Consider the following 16654-nt stretch of genomic DNA (forward strand, 5'->3'; position numbering starts at 1 on the left):
CTGCAGCCTGAGATGGTGGCATCTAGGGGAAGAAAGCCTGGTTCTCTCTCTCCCTTCAGGCTCTGGGCACCTGACAGATCCTGAAGTTCACTGAACTACGTGGGGAGGGAGCAGGCTGCTTGCTATTGTTTTGGAAGGGAAACAGGCAGCAGCTTCTTAGGATCAAAGTCCAGGAGAGAGAGCAAGCATGGAGAGAGGGGGAGTGTGGAGAGAGGGGGGAAGTATAGATCTGGACAGGCAAATGGAAAATGGAGGTCAGCTTACTGGTTCATTCTCTTGGGAAGTAAGGTTTTACCTTGCTTCGGTCTGTGTTGAAGCTATTCGGATGGAAATTGAATGTGTATTTTCTTTGCATTGGGCCCTTAGTCTGTGGGTGTCGGGGGTGGGGGTGGGGTAGGGGTGTGGTGTGCACACACTTGTACATGCCAGTATGGGGCCTTGAACTTGGGGCTTTATGTTCTCACTAGGTTTTCTTGTTTGAGGCTGGCACATTACTACTGAAGCTATACATCAGAGGGAAGCCAGCCTGTTTCTAGCCTGGAACTTTGACTGCAATATGCAACCATTCTGGGGACTTCTCTCAGGAATTCCTGTTCAGTAGATTTAGTGGTCCAGGCTGACAGAGTTGCTGTTGATTCTAGTATAGGTATTGATTCTAGTTCTCACTGTGAGAACAAGTATTCTAAAGGAATCAGCTTGGTTTTCCCATTCTCATTTCTATGGTTTGTATAGCATCCCATGAAGGTCCATGAGATAAAGACTTGATCTCCAGGGTAGCATCATTGGGAGTAGGACCTGGGGTAAGTCTTTAGGTTATTGGAAGCATGCCCTTGAAAGGAATCATGAGATCCAGGCCTCTTCCTTCTCATCTTGGCCTTAGGATGCAGGCTATTTCTTCAGACACTTCCACGGTGATATGTGCCTTACCATACGTCCCAAAGCAATTGGATCTATGGACCATGGACTGGAATCTCCAAAATGAACCTTTTCTTTTTACAAATTAATTGTCTTAGGTATTTTGTTACAAAAGCTGACTGACACAACAGTTTGTCCTTGACTGAGTTCTCCTGCTCTTTATTTTGTGCACAACCATGAGGTTGCTGTGGGCATTTTGTGTGTGTGTGTGTGTGTGTGTGTGTGAGATAAATGAAACAGGCAGCACACAGACACATGCACAAACACATGTACACACACAAACACACACACACATAGAGATTGAAAGAGGGAGGAGGGAGGAGGATGGGCTCCTCCCCCACAGTGCCAGGCTACATTGCTCCCACTCCATGTTTCCATGCCAACCAAAATCCTCAACCTCTATAAAACGACAAATGCAAAGTGCCCCTATGCAGGTCTCCTTAGACCTGGCTCTCTGCCTTTAGGATGATAGGTTTCGAAGTTTCCACTGTCACTTACAGTGAGAGAGAGCAAGAGACAGCAAGTCAGAGGACCAGACACATGGTGTGTGGGATTGAAACAAAGCTTAGTGAATGATTTCCCTAATTAACTTGGATATGCTCTACTCTCTTCTTCTGTCTTCTATTTCAGCTTTAAAATACTGCTCATGACTTTCAAAATTGGTTTTATGACCCCTGAACAAGTCATATAACCTGCAATCTGCAAACCATGGATCATGAGGGCCCCCGAAAGGTGATACGGTGACTGCATGGTGCTCTGGTTAAGGCTGAGATTCGCAGCCATACTACCTGGGCTCAACCCTGTTGGTGCTGAGGCACTTCAGCCAAGTTACTTTACCTGTTTCAGTCTCAGTTTCTTCACGTTATAGTAGCACCTCCTACATGGGCTATGGTGAGGATTACATAATATTACTGTTGAGAAGTATCTAGGGAAGTGCCTAGGTCAGGAATATCAAATGCACTATGCCTGTGAGTGTCCATGAATACTCTGACCATGTGCTAGATGCTCTGGGAGCATCTAGCTACGTACACAGCCCAGTGCAGGTGGCAATGCCATCTTGTGGTTAGAGGGACCAGCACATAGTAAATGGCCTGCCAATGGTCAGCTGATGGCTGACCACTTAATGCCTCCCAAGTGCCTGAAGATAAAGAGTCATGTGCATGCAGTTAAACAGATTCCTGAGTCTGGAATATGTCTACAGGTATGGAATCACCAGTATTGGGAAGGAGCCTGGCAAATTATCTATCTATCTATCTATATCTATATATGAAAAACTTTTAGTTGACCAGGTGAGATTTGGAAATGGTGCCCCCTGGAGGCTTGTTGGAAGGGGTTGCTCTGCAGGATGTAGCCTGCAGCAGTGAAAGCCAGTAGGGCCCAGCTAACCACAACTACATGTATGCTCCCAAAGTTTTGGTCACTCTCATCTAACTGGTCTACCATCTACTACTTGCTAGAAAATGGTGATGACAGGTATCCCAGTGGTGGCCTACTTGGTTCCAGATGCATCTCCCCCATGGGCCATATCTTTGGATCCTTTGTGAGACTGCTGTGATGATCGTTGCCTTTAGCACAGATGGGAACAGGGCCTGAAATGTAATCCAGTGTTCTTCAAAGTTCTAGGTCCCCCACTCTTTGGACTGTCCTCTACATGATCAGCTTCCTAGCCCAGAGATACTGACCATCTCCTTCCTTTCTGGGGTTATCCTGACCTTGTGATCATTTCCAGAAGCAGAGAGGCTAGCACTTATTTTTAATCAAATTTCTGCTGTCTTGTTTATTTATTTATTTATTTATTTGGTTGTTTATGTTTTTAGTTTACGAGATAACAATATCTCAGACCGAGGCATCTGCCAGCTCATTGAACATGCTCTTCACTGTGAACAGCTACAGAAATTAGCGTAAGTAGGCCTGAGCTGTGGACACTGGGTCCGGTGTCCTCAAGTCTAATTTTTTTTGCTGTGTTGCTGGGCCAACTGAGTGGGTAATGAACTGGGCTACAGTATTGCCTGGCTAGAGGGGGTAGGGTGGCTCCTGGGAGGACAGCATGGAAGAGAGAATCGACACTCATGGGTATCTGTCCTCCCTGGCCACATGCCTTGTCACCATATCCTCTCTCTTCTGAAATTTAACAGTTTGTTCAACAACAAGTTGACTGATGGCTGTGCGGGTTCCCTGGCCAGGCTCCTTGCATCCAAACAGAACTTCTTGGCATTGAGGTGAGCTCTGGGTTTCCCCAATCCCCACAGAGGAATCAGTGTCATCTGGTCTCCACTGAGGTCTGCCTTGCTTGGCTTGTGATCCCTGACTACATGTAGGACTCTCTAGCTTTGAGGTGGATTTCCTGAGCATCAAGATTTCCTGCCTGCTAGAACTTTAGCTCTAAGGCAAAAAAGGAGTTTCTAGGCCTTCCCGTGGCTATGAATGTCAGGCTGTCTGGGTTACTGATGAACACTGAATATGTCCTGCTGTGGGAGGCCTAGTAGTCATTTACCACCACAGCTGTGGCATTCAATTGCTGGGATGCTCTCCCAAGCTCCTTTTACCATGCGGAATAGACAAGGTTTGCACTTCTATTCCAGAAGTCTGCTGTTCTGCTCCAGAACCTGCTGGTCTCACTAGAGTCTCTATCCTACCAGATGCCCTTAAATGCCTCCCAGCTAGTCCCTCTGAGACCTCCTCTCCCCACTCCTCCCCTTCCCTCCCTTCCCCTCACTTCTCTTCATCTTCCTTCCTTTGCTCTCCTCCTCCTCCCCTCCACTCCTCCCCTCCTCCTCCTCCTCTTCCTCCTCCTCCTCCTCCTCCTCCTCCTCCTCCTCCTCCTCCTCCTCCTCCTCCTCCTCCTCCTCCTCCTCCTCCTCCTCCTCTTCCTCTTCTTCTTCTTCTTCTTCTTCTTCTTCTTCTTCTTCTTCTTCTTCTTCTTCTTCTTCTTCTTCTTCTTCTTCTTCTTCTTCTTCTTCTTCTTCCTATTCTTCTTTCAATTCCTTTCCCATCTCCCCTCCATTTCCCCCTGTCTCTCACAGAGATTTGTAATGCAGTAACTGAATCATTTCTATTTGTTCTTCTCAGATGCTGGACTGGGTTTGGGGAGCTGTCATGTTTAAATTGGCCACATAGCTCAGGCTCATCCAAGGCTGCAGAGTCCCAGGCCAAGGTTCCATTATGTACAAAAGAGTCTGCTCTTTCACTATCACTTGCTCCCTGAGACTCACCTGGCCTGTCCAACCAGGGAGAGCTGTGAGGGTCATAAGGGTGGTGGATTCAGAATTGGAGGCCTCAGTTTGTGGCCAGTACCTGGTCAGACTTGGGAACCAGGGCTTTGGGAGGGAGGCTGCCCACGGTGAGGGTTTGGAGTCTAGAAACGCCTGTGATTTGAATCCTCATGAGCTTTCTCGGACGGACCTTGACCAGCCGAGTGTTTCTGCCTTTGAGGATCATAATGACAGCCATCTTATTATAGGTTGTTGTGGAGATGAATGTGATGAATTGAGTTAGCATGCATGAGGAGCTGGTGCAGTCCAGGCTGTTCTTTATATAGTCGGCTCAGGGACTGAAGGATCGTGGGTAAATTATGTAAGCTCACAGCTTGTTATCCCTGTTTTAGTCCACAAAGGATTAGATGTGCAACAAATGTATTGGGGGAAATGCTTGTGAGGGGAGACCAGGGAAGGGAGCTGGAGGAACTAGGGTGTTAGGCCCCTAGTGGAGGAGAAAAGCAGGGAAGGAAGGAGAGTGGAGAGGAAGCACTCTAGGCTTTGATGCAGCGTGAGAAGTTGCAAGGCCATTGGGGCACCCTCAAGACCACTTTGCCTAGTCAGACCCCCATGAGTCTTGGATGAGGTCCTCTGCTGCTGGAGCAGTCTGCAGGAAGCAAGTCTTGCTGCAAGACCTTGATGTTAATTTCCAGAACCTAGCATGCCATGCTTGTGGTCACCTCAGGGAAATGTGGTTGGAAGTGTTTCAGGTGCATTCCCATGGTGCCGCATGCCTTCTCATGTGAACCAGAGAGGCTTAAAGCCCTTCACAGGCACTGGTGGCTCACATCTGTAATCCTAGCCACTCAGGAGGCTGAGATCTGAGGATCTCTATTTGAAGCCAGCCCTGGCAGGAAAGTCCATGTGACTCTTATCTCCAATTAACTAGCAAAAAAAAAAACAAAACTGGAAGTGGAGTTGTAGCTCAAGTGATAGAGCACCAGCCTTGAGTGACAAAGCTAAGGAAGAGCATCCAGGCCCTGAGTTCCACAAACAACACTTCTCTGAACTCACAGAGGTGGCTGGATTTGGCTGTCCCTAGAGCCTTCCTTCCCTTGCTTCCTTCCCTCCTCCCCACTGCCCGCTGCTCCCAGCAGAGGTAAAATGTTCCTTGTGGTGACAGTGGATCTGGGAAGTTCATGCAGTGCATTCTAGGGTGTAGACTGAGGATGGCTAAGGGTAAGGGGAAAGAGGTTAAGAGGAAATCTTAAGTCATCTGGGTTCCTTTCAGACACCAAGCTCCCACAATAGCTCCCTACTGTGGCTCCTGTCCAGACTGGTATGCTTTGTAAAACAAGCCGTTCACGCTTAGCCTTCACTGGTGGACCACGAGGTTGAAGTGGTGGGGGCTGTCTGTAAGCTCAGAGGTGGGCGAGGGCTCTGGACCCAAGGCCCTGCCCCACTCATGCCCTGCCTGTGGCTGTGCTCTCTCACCCTGCTTTATCCTCCTTCCAGGCTTGGCAATAACTACATCACAGCTACAGGAGCCCAGGTGCTGGCCCAGGGCCTCAAAGACAACACCTCCCTGCAGTTCCTCGGGTAGGCTGGGGCTCAGGGCAAAGGGGCCTACAGGGAGGCAGTTTGAAGGAGGATCAGGTGGGTAGAGAATGAGTGAATCTTGGCTGCCTCCATGCTGGTGTCTTCACTTGATAAACCAGAAGTTCAACATGGCAGGGTAGGGGTGGTGAGGGCCTTGCCCTGGGGGTCTGAAGACCTCTAGTGCTTGAGGCTGCTGAGAACCAGGCTGTGGCTTAGAACTACTCTGCATTTCTGAAGAACCCCACCAGACTGCAGTCAGCTGTAATCAAGCCAGAATCCCTGGCCAAACGAAGGATGAGGTGGGGAAGGATGAGGAAGAGGATGAGAAAGGATCTGGAATGGGAGGGGCTGTTCTAGATTCTTCAGAGCTACTGCCCACTACTAGGGAAATGAGAGAATCCAAGCCAGTCAAAAGGAAGGACCCACATCCAGCAGGACTGCAAAGGGGAAACTGTCTCTGTCTATACCCTAAGTTTTCACCCATGTCACCCCCAGCAATCCCTTTCCTGTCCTGTGCAAGCCAATCTCATTTGACAAGAAGTAGGGCTTTTAGAATCCCAAGACTGTAGAGAGAAAACCCTAATGCCCAGGTAGTTAACTCACTTCCATGGCAGGGAAGTTGCCTAAAAGCTCAATGTAAACCAGGAGTAGGACTGGCTTGTGGCAGAGCTTTTCACTGTCTTCAGTCTGTATGCAAGAGCCACCACTGTGCCCTCATTTTGTGAGGAAGAGCTGCATACTATTCCACCACTTGGATGCCCTTAATTATTTAATGTCACCTAGGGATGCCTGCTTAGGTTGTTTCCAGTTTGTTTCTGCAATTACAGCGCCCCATCTACAGAGCATAGAGCAATGTTTACACATAGCCTGAGGAGTCAAAGAAGTGCAGCAAGCAAGCCATGCGCTGTCTCACTTATAAGCAGCTGGATTGGAAGCTATGTGCTGGCTTCACCTTTACAAAAGGGATCTTTCCAACTTACAGTGGGTCAGAGAGGAGGACCCAGAATGTGAAGGAGCTGGACACTATGAAGAACTGGATATTTTAAGAATCAGTAAAAGATAGGGAGTTATCTTGTGAGAGAAGAGTTAGACTTGTTCTAGGTGATCCCTAGGTAATTACAAACTTAGAGCTACCAGGAAGAAAATCTGGTATATGTCAGGAAAGAAAAAGTCACAGTCATGTGAATTGCTATTGAGAATTTCCAGCCCTTGAGGGTATGAGGTAGATGGGACCCCATTAGTAAGTCTGTGGTTTAAAGCTACTAAAAAGTCTGAGCGAAGTCTGGCTATCCCACATCAAAGACGGTAACAGGACCACTTTGCTGGGACCCCTGTGCCCCATCAGACTTATCCAAAATGGATTGTCCAGTCCTTGGCACTGGGGCTGCAGAGAACAGCATGTAGAACACGCAGTAGGTGCTCATATATACTCTTTGTGGCCTCTGCTGGCCTTTTCAGGTTCTGGGGCAACAGTGTGGGTGACAAAGGTGCCCAAGCCCTGGCTGAAGCCTTAACAGATCACCGGAGTCTGACGTGGCTTAGGTAAGCTGCAGATTTGTACTGAATTGTTACAGGAAGAACCAGGAGAGGAGGGAGGGGGGAGGGATGTGGCGGTATTTTGAGGGTTGTCGAACTTCATTTCCAATATGCCTCCTGGTGTATTATGCAGTAGGGTGAGAAAGACCATTGGGTTTAGAGTCAGGAAACTTGAGAATGTCTGAGTGACTTTAGGAGAGACTCCTCCCTCATTAGAGTCTTGATTCCTTGCCTGCAACTTGAGGATCTTGAGCTCTACCAGTCACATTTTGCCTTAAGGATTAATTCCAAAGACTGCTCCTGGTCTTAAAAAGCACTGAAATCTATTAGTAATGTCTGAATGAAGCACACTGGGAGGGTGGTGGTTAGTGTGCCATTTATTTTGCCTATCATAGGTAAGTTTATCTCCACCTTCAAGGTCTCCCCTGCTCTAAAATGTTGTTTTTTTTTTTTATTGTTTCATGATTATGTCAGCCTGGTGGGGAACAACATTGGCAGTGTGGGTGCCCAAGCCTTAGCACTCATGTTGGAGAAGAACATAGCATTAGAAGAGCTCTGGTAAGTTTGTGAGATTCCCCTGCTCCGGGGGGAGGCAGGCAACATCTGGTACTGGGGTTAGAACTCAGGGCCTTCTGCCCTTGCAGTGGTCTTTCCAGCTCAAGGCTGGCTCTCTACCACTTGAACCATACCTCCACTTCCAGCTTTTTGCTGGTTAATCGGAGATAAGTGTCTCACTCACAGATTTGTCTGCCTGGACTGACTCAGAACTGTGATCACCAGCTTTCAGCTTCCTGAATAGATAGGATCACTGGAATGATGTTAATTGCCTGTCTTTGACTTCGACCTCATCAATGGGAGCAGCTACGTAGATAAGAGAAAGGTGGAATGCTGAGTGATTGATTTTGTCATTTTTGTCCTTTGTCATATGAAGCTTATAGAGCCTAGGGTTAATGTATTATATTTATTGTTTTGTTGGTTTGTTTACTGCCTGCATATGATATAATGGTGGAGATCACAGGCTTTGGATTTATACAAGCTGTGATCTTTGGCAAGCTAAATAACAATTTCTGAATTTCAGGTTTCTTACCTGTAAAATAAGACTGTTTCTAACTATAAAAAGACATTTGTGAGAGTTAGGTAAGGTAGTGCTTGTGAAGGACTTAATATAGCTTGGCATATGTGTCAGTTCTTAAGTATTAAATTGTAACTGTGGCAAGCTTACTGCTACAGTTGCTGGTGCTATGACAACAATTTCTACTAGTCCTCTGACTACTACTATTAAGGACATTTTGATTTTTCAAAGTGCGTTTGAGTACCTAAGACCCCTGAGTATTTAAACCAAAGTCACTTTGAAAAATAAATGGAATATGGGGGACTGAAAGATGACCCCTGATTTGTGCTTCTGCTGTTGACCTGAAGCAGATTCCAAACTTATCCTCTTTTAGGTGCTGCTTGTAGGGTCTTCCATTCCAGGGACATCTTTCAGATTCTAGATATACCAGGGAGAGAAGGTGCAGACTGCTTGATAGTTCTAGGAAGCAGAGAAACATTATTTGCTACTACAGATACTACAGATGGGTACTGGCTATTGGCAGGGGTCTTTGGTGCTAAATTGTCATTGATTATATCCTGACTGGATCATTTCTTGATAGAGAAGCACCTCACCATGAGTGTGCCACTTATGGTTACTGTTAAAATAAAAACTTCAGACAAATTAAAATTAGCAGCGTTTATTTGAGCCAAGAAGTTTCATGAACGGGCAGCACTCAGAGCCAGGTTAGGTTCAGAGTGCCCCACATAGCAATGTAGGCAGGTGGTGTTGACAGACAGAAAAAGGACTTGATATTCAGAAACAGTCTGATTGGTTACAGCTCCTCATTGGCCTTATTTGGGCATGATGTGAAGAGTTGGCAACCTATGACTGGCTGAGACTTAGCTATTTTTTACCAGAATATAATCTTAGTTAGGTCACAGTTTGTTTAGATATTAAATTAGGTTGTAGTTTGCTGCATAGGAGCACGTGAAAGCAGCTTCTAGCCAATTTAGTCTAATTTAACATTGCATTAGGCTTCAGCAGTGTGGAGCTATGGTGTCTACAAAAGACTACCAAGGCCCTCAGTTCTCATGGCAGATTGCCTCATTATCACAAGATGGCTGCTTCTCTTAACTACTACTTCTGTATTCTGGGATCTACTTTGTATATCTGAAAAGGGCTAAAGGTATAGGTCAGCAGGGTCCTGTCCTTTAAAAAGCATTGCTGTAAGCAGCAGCTGTCAAATTTCCATATATCAATTTCACTTGGCTAACCCTGGCTGCAGTGGAGGGGGAAATGTAGGTGGTTTTCTTTGTTTTGTTTTGTTTGCCATCCAGCACATGGCTGTCTGAAAAGAAATGAGCTTTCTATTAATATGAAAAACAAAAACAAGGGAATTGGCTAACTGGGGATGACGGGTATTTTACGTAGTAGCGCTTTGGAGTGAATTCCTTGCACAGATGTCCTGGAATTGAGAATGATAATATATCTGTAAGCTTGGATTTTCAAAATGGGGGGTGGGGAATGGAGAACATAGGGAAACCATTACTGACATCTTCCATTGTAAGTATTATCAGATCAGCCTGATTTTCTCTCTGTTCTTGTCAGTCTGGAGGAGAACCATATCGGGGATGAAGGAGTGTGTTTGCTCGCCGAAGGACTGAAGAGAAATTCGAGTTTGAGAGTCCTGAAGTAAGGACCCTGTAAGCAGGAGCCAGATCTTGGGAGCCGGGTTGTGAAGCAGAGTTCAGGGCAGCTTCTTAGCCCAGATAAAGATGAAAGCAACATGTGTTGGTCTTGGAGGGGAGGAATGCACTACACGAGGCAGTCAGTGTGAGAGGTGGCCCCAGGAAGTGTGGGGCCACTATAGTAGGACACAGTCAGGAAAGGAAGGTCACCAGTGAGGCGATACTGAGTCAATGAGCCCTGAAGGAAGCTGGAGTTCCACGTGGATGAGGCTTCTAGCATCCAGCTTCACACATACCTAGTTACTACCCAAACAATAGACCTGGATCTCCAAGTGCCCAACCTCTGTGGTGCAGGGAACTCTGCGGGGAAAATTCTCCTGCAGACCTGATGGTCACTGGGTAAGTTTCAGCTCACATCCACCATTCTCCAGCTATTGTCATAAAGGCTCCAGACAAAGTGTGGGAAGTCTGCCAGCATGCAACTCTTGAGTTGGAAGAGTAAGCTGAAAGAACAGGGATAGGCAGGTTGCCAACTGCACCCCACTGTGTGGCTGGCAGGGTGTCTCTCTTTGTTCCAGGCCACCACTGCTCAGGAAGGAGGCTCCTGGCTGATCTGCATCTGGACTGCAGATGTGGTCACTTGCCTGTATTTACAAGTGTACCCTTTGTTGACATTCATGCATTCATTTACAAACCACTAATGTATCTCTATAAGAAATGTCTCTTGGGGCTGGGAAGGTGGCTCAGTGGTAGAGCACTTGCCTTGCATGCATGAGGCCCTGGGTTCAATTCCTTAGCACCACATAAGCAAAAAAAGAAAAAAGCCGTAAGTGGCGCTGTGGCTCAAGTGGTAGAGTGCTAGCCTTGAGCTGAAGAGCTGAGGGACAGCGCCCAGGCCCAGAGTTCAGGCCCCACGACCAGACCCCCCCCCCCAAAAAAAAGAGAAATGTCTCTTGTTGGGCACTGGTAGCTCACACCTGTAATCTTAGCTACTCAGGAGGCTGAGATCTGAAGGTTGTGGTTCAAAGCCAGTCTGGGCAGGAAAGCCCATGAGACTCTAATCTTCAAATATCCACCAAAAAGCTTGAGCAAAATGCTTGTGGACAGTGCCCAGGCCCTGAGTTGAAGCTCTAGGACCAGCACGCGCACACACACACACACACACACACACACACACACACACACACACTCACACACACACACACACACACACACACACACACACACACACACACACACACGCGCTCTTGTGGCCTGTCTTGTGGACAGTGCCCAGGCCCTGAGTTGAAGCTCTAGGACCAGCACGCGCGCACACACACACACACACACACACACACACACACACACACACACACACGCTCTTGTGGCCTGTCTTGTGGACAGTGCCCAGGCCCTGAGTTGAAGCTCTAGGACCAGCACGCGCGCACACACACACACACACACACACACACACGCGCGCGCGCTCTTGTGGCCTGTCTTTTGCCAGGCACTGTTTGGGAACCAAAGGTAGAGTGGTGAAAAGGTCGTAACAGCCCCCATTCACATTCTAAGAGGGGACAGATGTTAAACTGGTGAACCAGTAAGTTAGGTCATTCCTGGTTCAAGAGGGACATGTGGCAGGAGGGTGGGGTTAACCTTGGGCAAGATCTCTCTGGGAAGATGGCATTTGATTTGAGACCTGAACAAAAAGAAGGCACATGCCCCAAATCTGGGCAGAAGGAACAGTGAGTGCAAATGCACTAAGGCAGAGAGACAGACAGGCCTGTGGCTTTGGGGACAGAAAGTGAACTGGACAGTTGGAATGCAACAGGAGTGGAATGGGGCAAGAGGTGGGGAACAGGCCTTGGAAGGATTTGGGATTTACATTTAGGACTTTGGCCAGGGCTTTACAGGGTCCAGTGATACACACCTGTAATCCCAATGACCCAGGAGGTGGAGGTCAATAGGATCATAGTTTGAGACCAGCTTAGGTTAACAGTGAGACTTCGTCTCCATCTGAACAAAGTAAGCCAGGTATGATGGTGAGCACCTGTGATCCCAGCTATGAACAAAGCAAGTAGGAGGATTATGGCTCAGGCCAGCCCAGAGAAAGTCATGAGATCCTAGCTGAAAAATCATAGAATGCCAAGAACCGGGAGCATAGCTTCAATAGTAGAGTATCTGCCTAGCAAGTACAGGGCCCTGAGCTCAAACCTTACTACTGCCCCCACCAAAATCAATCAATCAATCTTGACAGCTCTATATCATAGGAAGGTCATTCTTATTCTGAAAGCCAAAGCCTGGAGAATGGCCCAGTAGAAACAGAAAGTAAGTGGGAGACCCAGGTGAGAGTAGCTTGGAGTAGGCTGATGGCAGCAGGGAGGTTAAAGGGCAGAGATCATGGCCCTGTGGATGTAGGAGTTGAGGGCTGAAAGCAGCCTGGGCCAGAAGATGATGGAGGCCATGCTGTGGCTTCCTCTGGTAGACTCAATGTCCAGGGGCCTGTACCACAGGGACAGGGATGATAGATGCGAGACTGCCAGACTTATGTCTGTACATCCAGAGACTGAGGCAAAGGTCTCTCTTCTCGGGGACTGGGGACACCCATCAGCAGTGACTTCTTTGGTTAGAGGAAGATGGCATCTGCCCTGACAAATATAGCCCAAAGAATATACTTGTCTTCAGAGACAGGCGGACAGCTGCCTCTGGCCTTGCTGCCAGATTGTCATCCGCTCTGGCAATGTGTGTTTGTGGTGCTTTGCAGGCTAGGGAGTTGCCAATGTTTGGAGAAAACACTTCCACAGGGCCTCACTTGAGAGCAAGCAGGCTGGGGAGCCTCGCTTTGTCCAAGCTAGATGTTCGCTTTGCTCTCTGGGGGCCTTTGGCCATAGTTGGGCCTTAATTTCCAGGTTTAGATGTAGCAAATTTGTCCTTCCTTACTGTGACAGCTACCCCACCTCCACTCAATCCCAACTGAGGAGGCCAGGCACTCAACTGATGAAGGGGAGGGGTGTACCACCCTATCTTGCCATCAGCCACCTATTCAGCATCTGGACTTCATTCTCCTTCACTGTTTCCCCATAAAACCTCAGCTGCAAACATGTATGTATAGAGAGAGAGAGAGAGAGCCTGTCTCATTTTCCCAGCATCATCTCTGCCAAGTGTTGGTGAGCATCTGGGATTGTGGCCATATGATCTGCACCCTGGTTTCCCCACTGCCAGCTGTCTCTTTCCTTGCTCAAGCACCTTAGTTGCTGAGTGTAAATAGGGGTACTAATTACCCCTCTTCATGGAGCTGTGAACATTCACTGGCAGAATATAGGCAAAGAGCTGGCACAGAAGGAAACTTTAGTACACGCTGGTGGCTGACATAGCTGTAAGACCTTTCTGGCATGGCAAGGAGAGGGAGGGCAGGCACCAGAAGTTACCAGAAGGCAAAGCTGTAATCAAAAGGCAGCATGGGAAATACTGGGCTCTTCTGCCCTCACTGATCAAGGCTCATCTTTTCCCTCCTGTCCCAGCCTCCTGTTGTCTCTAGCCTGTGACCCTGTGCACCCCAAAGGCCCCCCAACAAAAACAATCTATCCACTTATTATCTACTGTTAATTAGATACTGGGCTGACTTAGGCAGTTTTTTGTTCAATGTTCAATACTCCATAAGGTATATATTTCTTAGAACCATTTTACAGGTGGGGAAATTTGTTTGAGATAACAAAAGGAAGAGGGAGAGGTTGGATTTGATCTCTGAGATTCTGGAGCTAAACTTCAGATTTCTTACCACAACACTATAGTTTTATCCTTAAGGGAGGGGCTGCCTAATTCAATCATCTAGGTGGAAGCAGTAATCATCTAAATGGAAGCAAGAAGGTTCTAAAGGTTCTGAGTCTTTGTAGAGGTGCTCCTTGGAAATCTCAGTCAGGAGAGGGACATGTCTAGGGATAGGTGGCTGCCGTTGGCTTCTATACCTGAAGCCTTCCATTCTTCTCTAGGCTGTCCAACAATGGCATCACCCACCTGGGTGCAGAAGCTCTCCTGCAGGCCCTCCAGATGAACACCACCATCATGGAAGTCTGGTAAGGCTCCTGGTGATCTCTTTGAGCCTCATTTTTTCCTATCTATGAAATGGGGTGAGGGATGAGAGAAATGACCACATCCCTTGTGCTTGTGATGAATCCAGATCTCTGGCTGGGAAGAGAGACATCAGGTCTCCAAGCAGAGAATGGTTCTTCTACTTAAAACCAGGAGTATTTTTATTTTCTATTTTAAGCAACAGGGTAAGTAGGTATCAAAGAATGGGAGAATGAAAAGAATATAGCTCCCGCCCTCCTGCTTTGTGACAGAGTCTTCCAATGTAGCCTAGGCAGGCTGGCCTCAAATTCAAAATCTGTCTCTGCCTTCCAAGTATTGGAATTTCACAGAGTCATGTGCCCTCATACCTAGTCTGAAATACAATTCTGAGCAGGAAAGTTAAGTTTTTAAATATTGGTATATATTGCTCAAAACATATATTAACACTCACTTGTGAGTTAAAGAAATCCTTTCTATTTATTATTTGACGTCCCTGGAAATGAGTGTAAATCTTTGTGACTTGATGTTAGTTTGTTTTAAGTCTATGAAAGACTATAGCTTTTAATGATACAGGTGTGGCCATGCTGTGTCATGATCTCCACCCTATAGAACCTCCAGGATCCAAGGCAATGGGAGATGCAGATGATACCTTTTGTCTGCCTCTCCATGAGAGCCTGTGACCCTTGTTTTAAGCTTATAGATAGACCTGTGTCTTCCTCAAAAAGTATATCAAGGTAAGAACAAATTTATGTTGAAATTCAAAGCAAAAACTCTCAATTGTCCCCAGGGCTGGAAAGCTTTTGCTTTTGGTATGATTTAGCAAGTCCATAGCCCGTGAAGTCAGCAGAACAAAGGCTCAAGAGGGTTGTTTTTAAATCATTGCACAATCTTAAGAAATGTCACATTCTGTGTTCAGGGAACAGCCAGCCTCAGGTTGATATTTAAGGGCTGTGATGTCCTCATCGATGGGGCTGGGTGTCAGAACTTGATCCTTGCATTCTTGACAGATTTGGTTGTTGCCTGAAAAAAAGATTGACCAGCCTTGGGGAGTATATGCCCCGTTGGGCCGAGTGTTGTAGTCTTTCTGCCAGGTCACTGCATCTTGTTCATCATGGGCAATAATTCATGAACTGCTCTGGGGACAGAGGGTTAAAAACAGCATCACATTCATGATTCCTCGCTTGTAGCTAGGCCCAAGGGCCAGCCCCTCCCAGGCATAGGTTTAAAGAGGAGCAGCTTCCCTTTGAAAGACCTGTTCTAATTTTGTTCACTTTGTCTCTGCAGGCTCCGAGGGAATACTTTCTCTCCAGAGGAAATGGAGATGCTCAGCCACACAGACTCTAGACTCTTGCTTTGATGTTTCTGGGCTGACATTCATCTCACTTTGTTTGTGAGCTATCTGTGGGTTTGGACTCTGGAAGCTGGATGTCTGGCCAATGCCTTGTCCTGCTGAGGATTGGATTTATTTTCTGGGAGCAATGCAGGTCATCTTACTCTGACTGAAGGCTCTTCAGGACCCTCTAGAATCAACTCTTCCCAAACCCGCTTCTGACATCAAGTTCTTCCTAAACCATGGATAAAATGCACAGAGGGGCTGCTGGGGAAGGGAAGACAAGGGGACCCATAAATGCCTGTTGGTTTAGAAACCTGGGCCCTCATGAAAGGTGCCCCGAGACGTCTCAGGAGGCGCTCTTAGCTCTCAGCCACATCTTGACTCAGGTCATCTGTCGTAGCCTGGACTCACACCAAAAGCATCTATTCTTTCCTGGTTCTTCCACTTCTTCTGCCCGAGACCCAACAGCATCCTAACCCTGGCATTCAGGTCATACGGTTGCCCTGCTCTCCTCGCTGGTGCTTAAAACGTTGTTGGAAGGAGAAACACAGCAGCATTTTGTCCCTCAGACATTCTAGATTTGCAAGAAAAATGTGACCACACTCCAGCAGAGATCACACATGGACATTTTATTTCCAGTGAAATCAATTACTCTCCAGTTAAGCCTTTGGAAGCAGCAACATGTCCAAAGGCAGCTTTTTAAAATTAATCTGGGCCAGCATTTCAAACAGCCCTATTAGGCCTCCGGCTGATGCCTATGAATTGAACTTTGACAACAGACTTCTGAAACACAACCATAAAGCAATAATGATATTTCACTTGTGACAGAATGCACTGGGATATATTAGTTGGGGATTAGAAGTTTGCATGGGGACAATACCAAGCTCCTCCTTCAGAGTAAATGTCTTTCTGGATTTTTCCAAATAATGTAGGTCAAAACCTTTGTAAACTGTTAGGTGCTCTGCAGATGTTACTACTGTAAATCTTATTTATGTGTGAAAACTGGTGAATATTTGTAAATGCAATTGTTTTATTCTCTCGAGTTGGTATTTTGTAGAAAACATGCCTGTGAACTTTATAGCACAAATTATACAGAAGAAAAATGCTTATCGAATTCCCAGCTTTCTTCATTGTGATCAAACATTTAAAAATATTCCTTAAGCTTGTCAAATTTTAAAGCACAATGTTCTACTTGAATTTTGGGGGGTGTTCAACCAGATAATTTACTGCTTAAGGCAAAAGCAGTTCTCAGAAATAGGCTGGCAATCAGAACACATTTGGCTTCAGCATAGAAAAGTCTAACCAGCGT

General features: G+C 46.8%; 1 protein-coding gene across 3 annotated transcripts in view; it reads left to right on the plus strand.

Moving 5' to 3' along the window:
- Positions 1-16459, plus strand: part of Nod2 (nucleotide binding oligomerization domain containing 2) — a 35669-nt gene extending 19210 nt beyond the window's left edge. For 2 of the 3 annotated variants that reach the window (XM_042693435.1, XM_042693434.1), the window contains exons 5-12: positions 2733-2816; positions 3051-3134; positions 5625-5708; positions 7167-7250; positions 7719-7802; positions 9886-9969; positions 13934-14017; positions 15297-16459. In XM_042693435.1, the coding sequence (XP_042549369.1) occupies positions 2733-2816; positions 3051-3134; positions 5625-5708; positions 7167-7250; positions 7719-7802; positions 9886-9969; positions 13934-14017; positions 15297-15369 (661 nt within the window). In that variant the 3' untranslated portion in view covers positions 15370-16459. Of the gene's footprint in view, positions 1-2732; positions 2817-3050; positions 3135-5624; positions 5709-7166; positions 7251-7718; positions 7803-9885; positions 9981-13933; positions 14019-15296 lie in introns of those variants that run through there. The other variant, XM_042693436.1, reaches the window with a different exon arrangement.
- Positions 16460-16654: the final 195 nt, after the last annotated feature.

This window comes from Dipodomys spectabilis, unplaced genomic scaffold, assembly GCF_019054845.1.
Source record: "Dipodomys spectabilis isolate Male_0828 unplaced genomic scaffold, ASM1905484v1 ptg000165l, whole genome shotgun sequence".
In the NCBI taxonomy this organism is placed as follows: Eukaryota; Metazoa; Chordata; class Mammalia; order Rodentia; family Heteromyidae; genus Dipodomys; species Dipodomys spectabilis.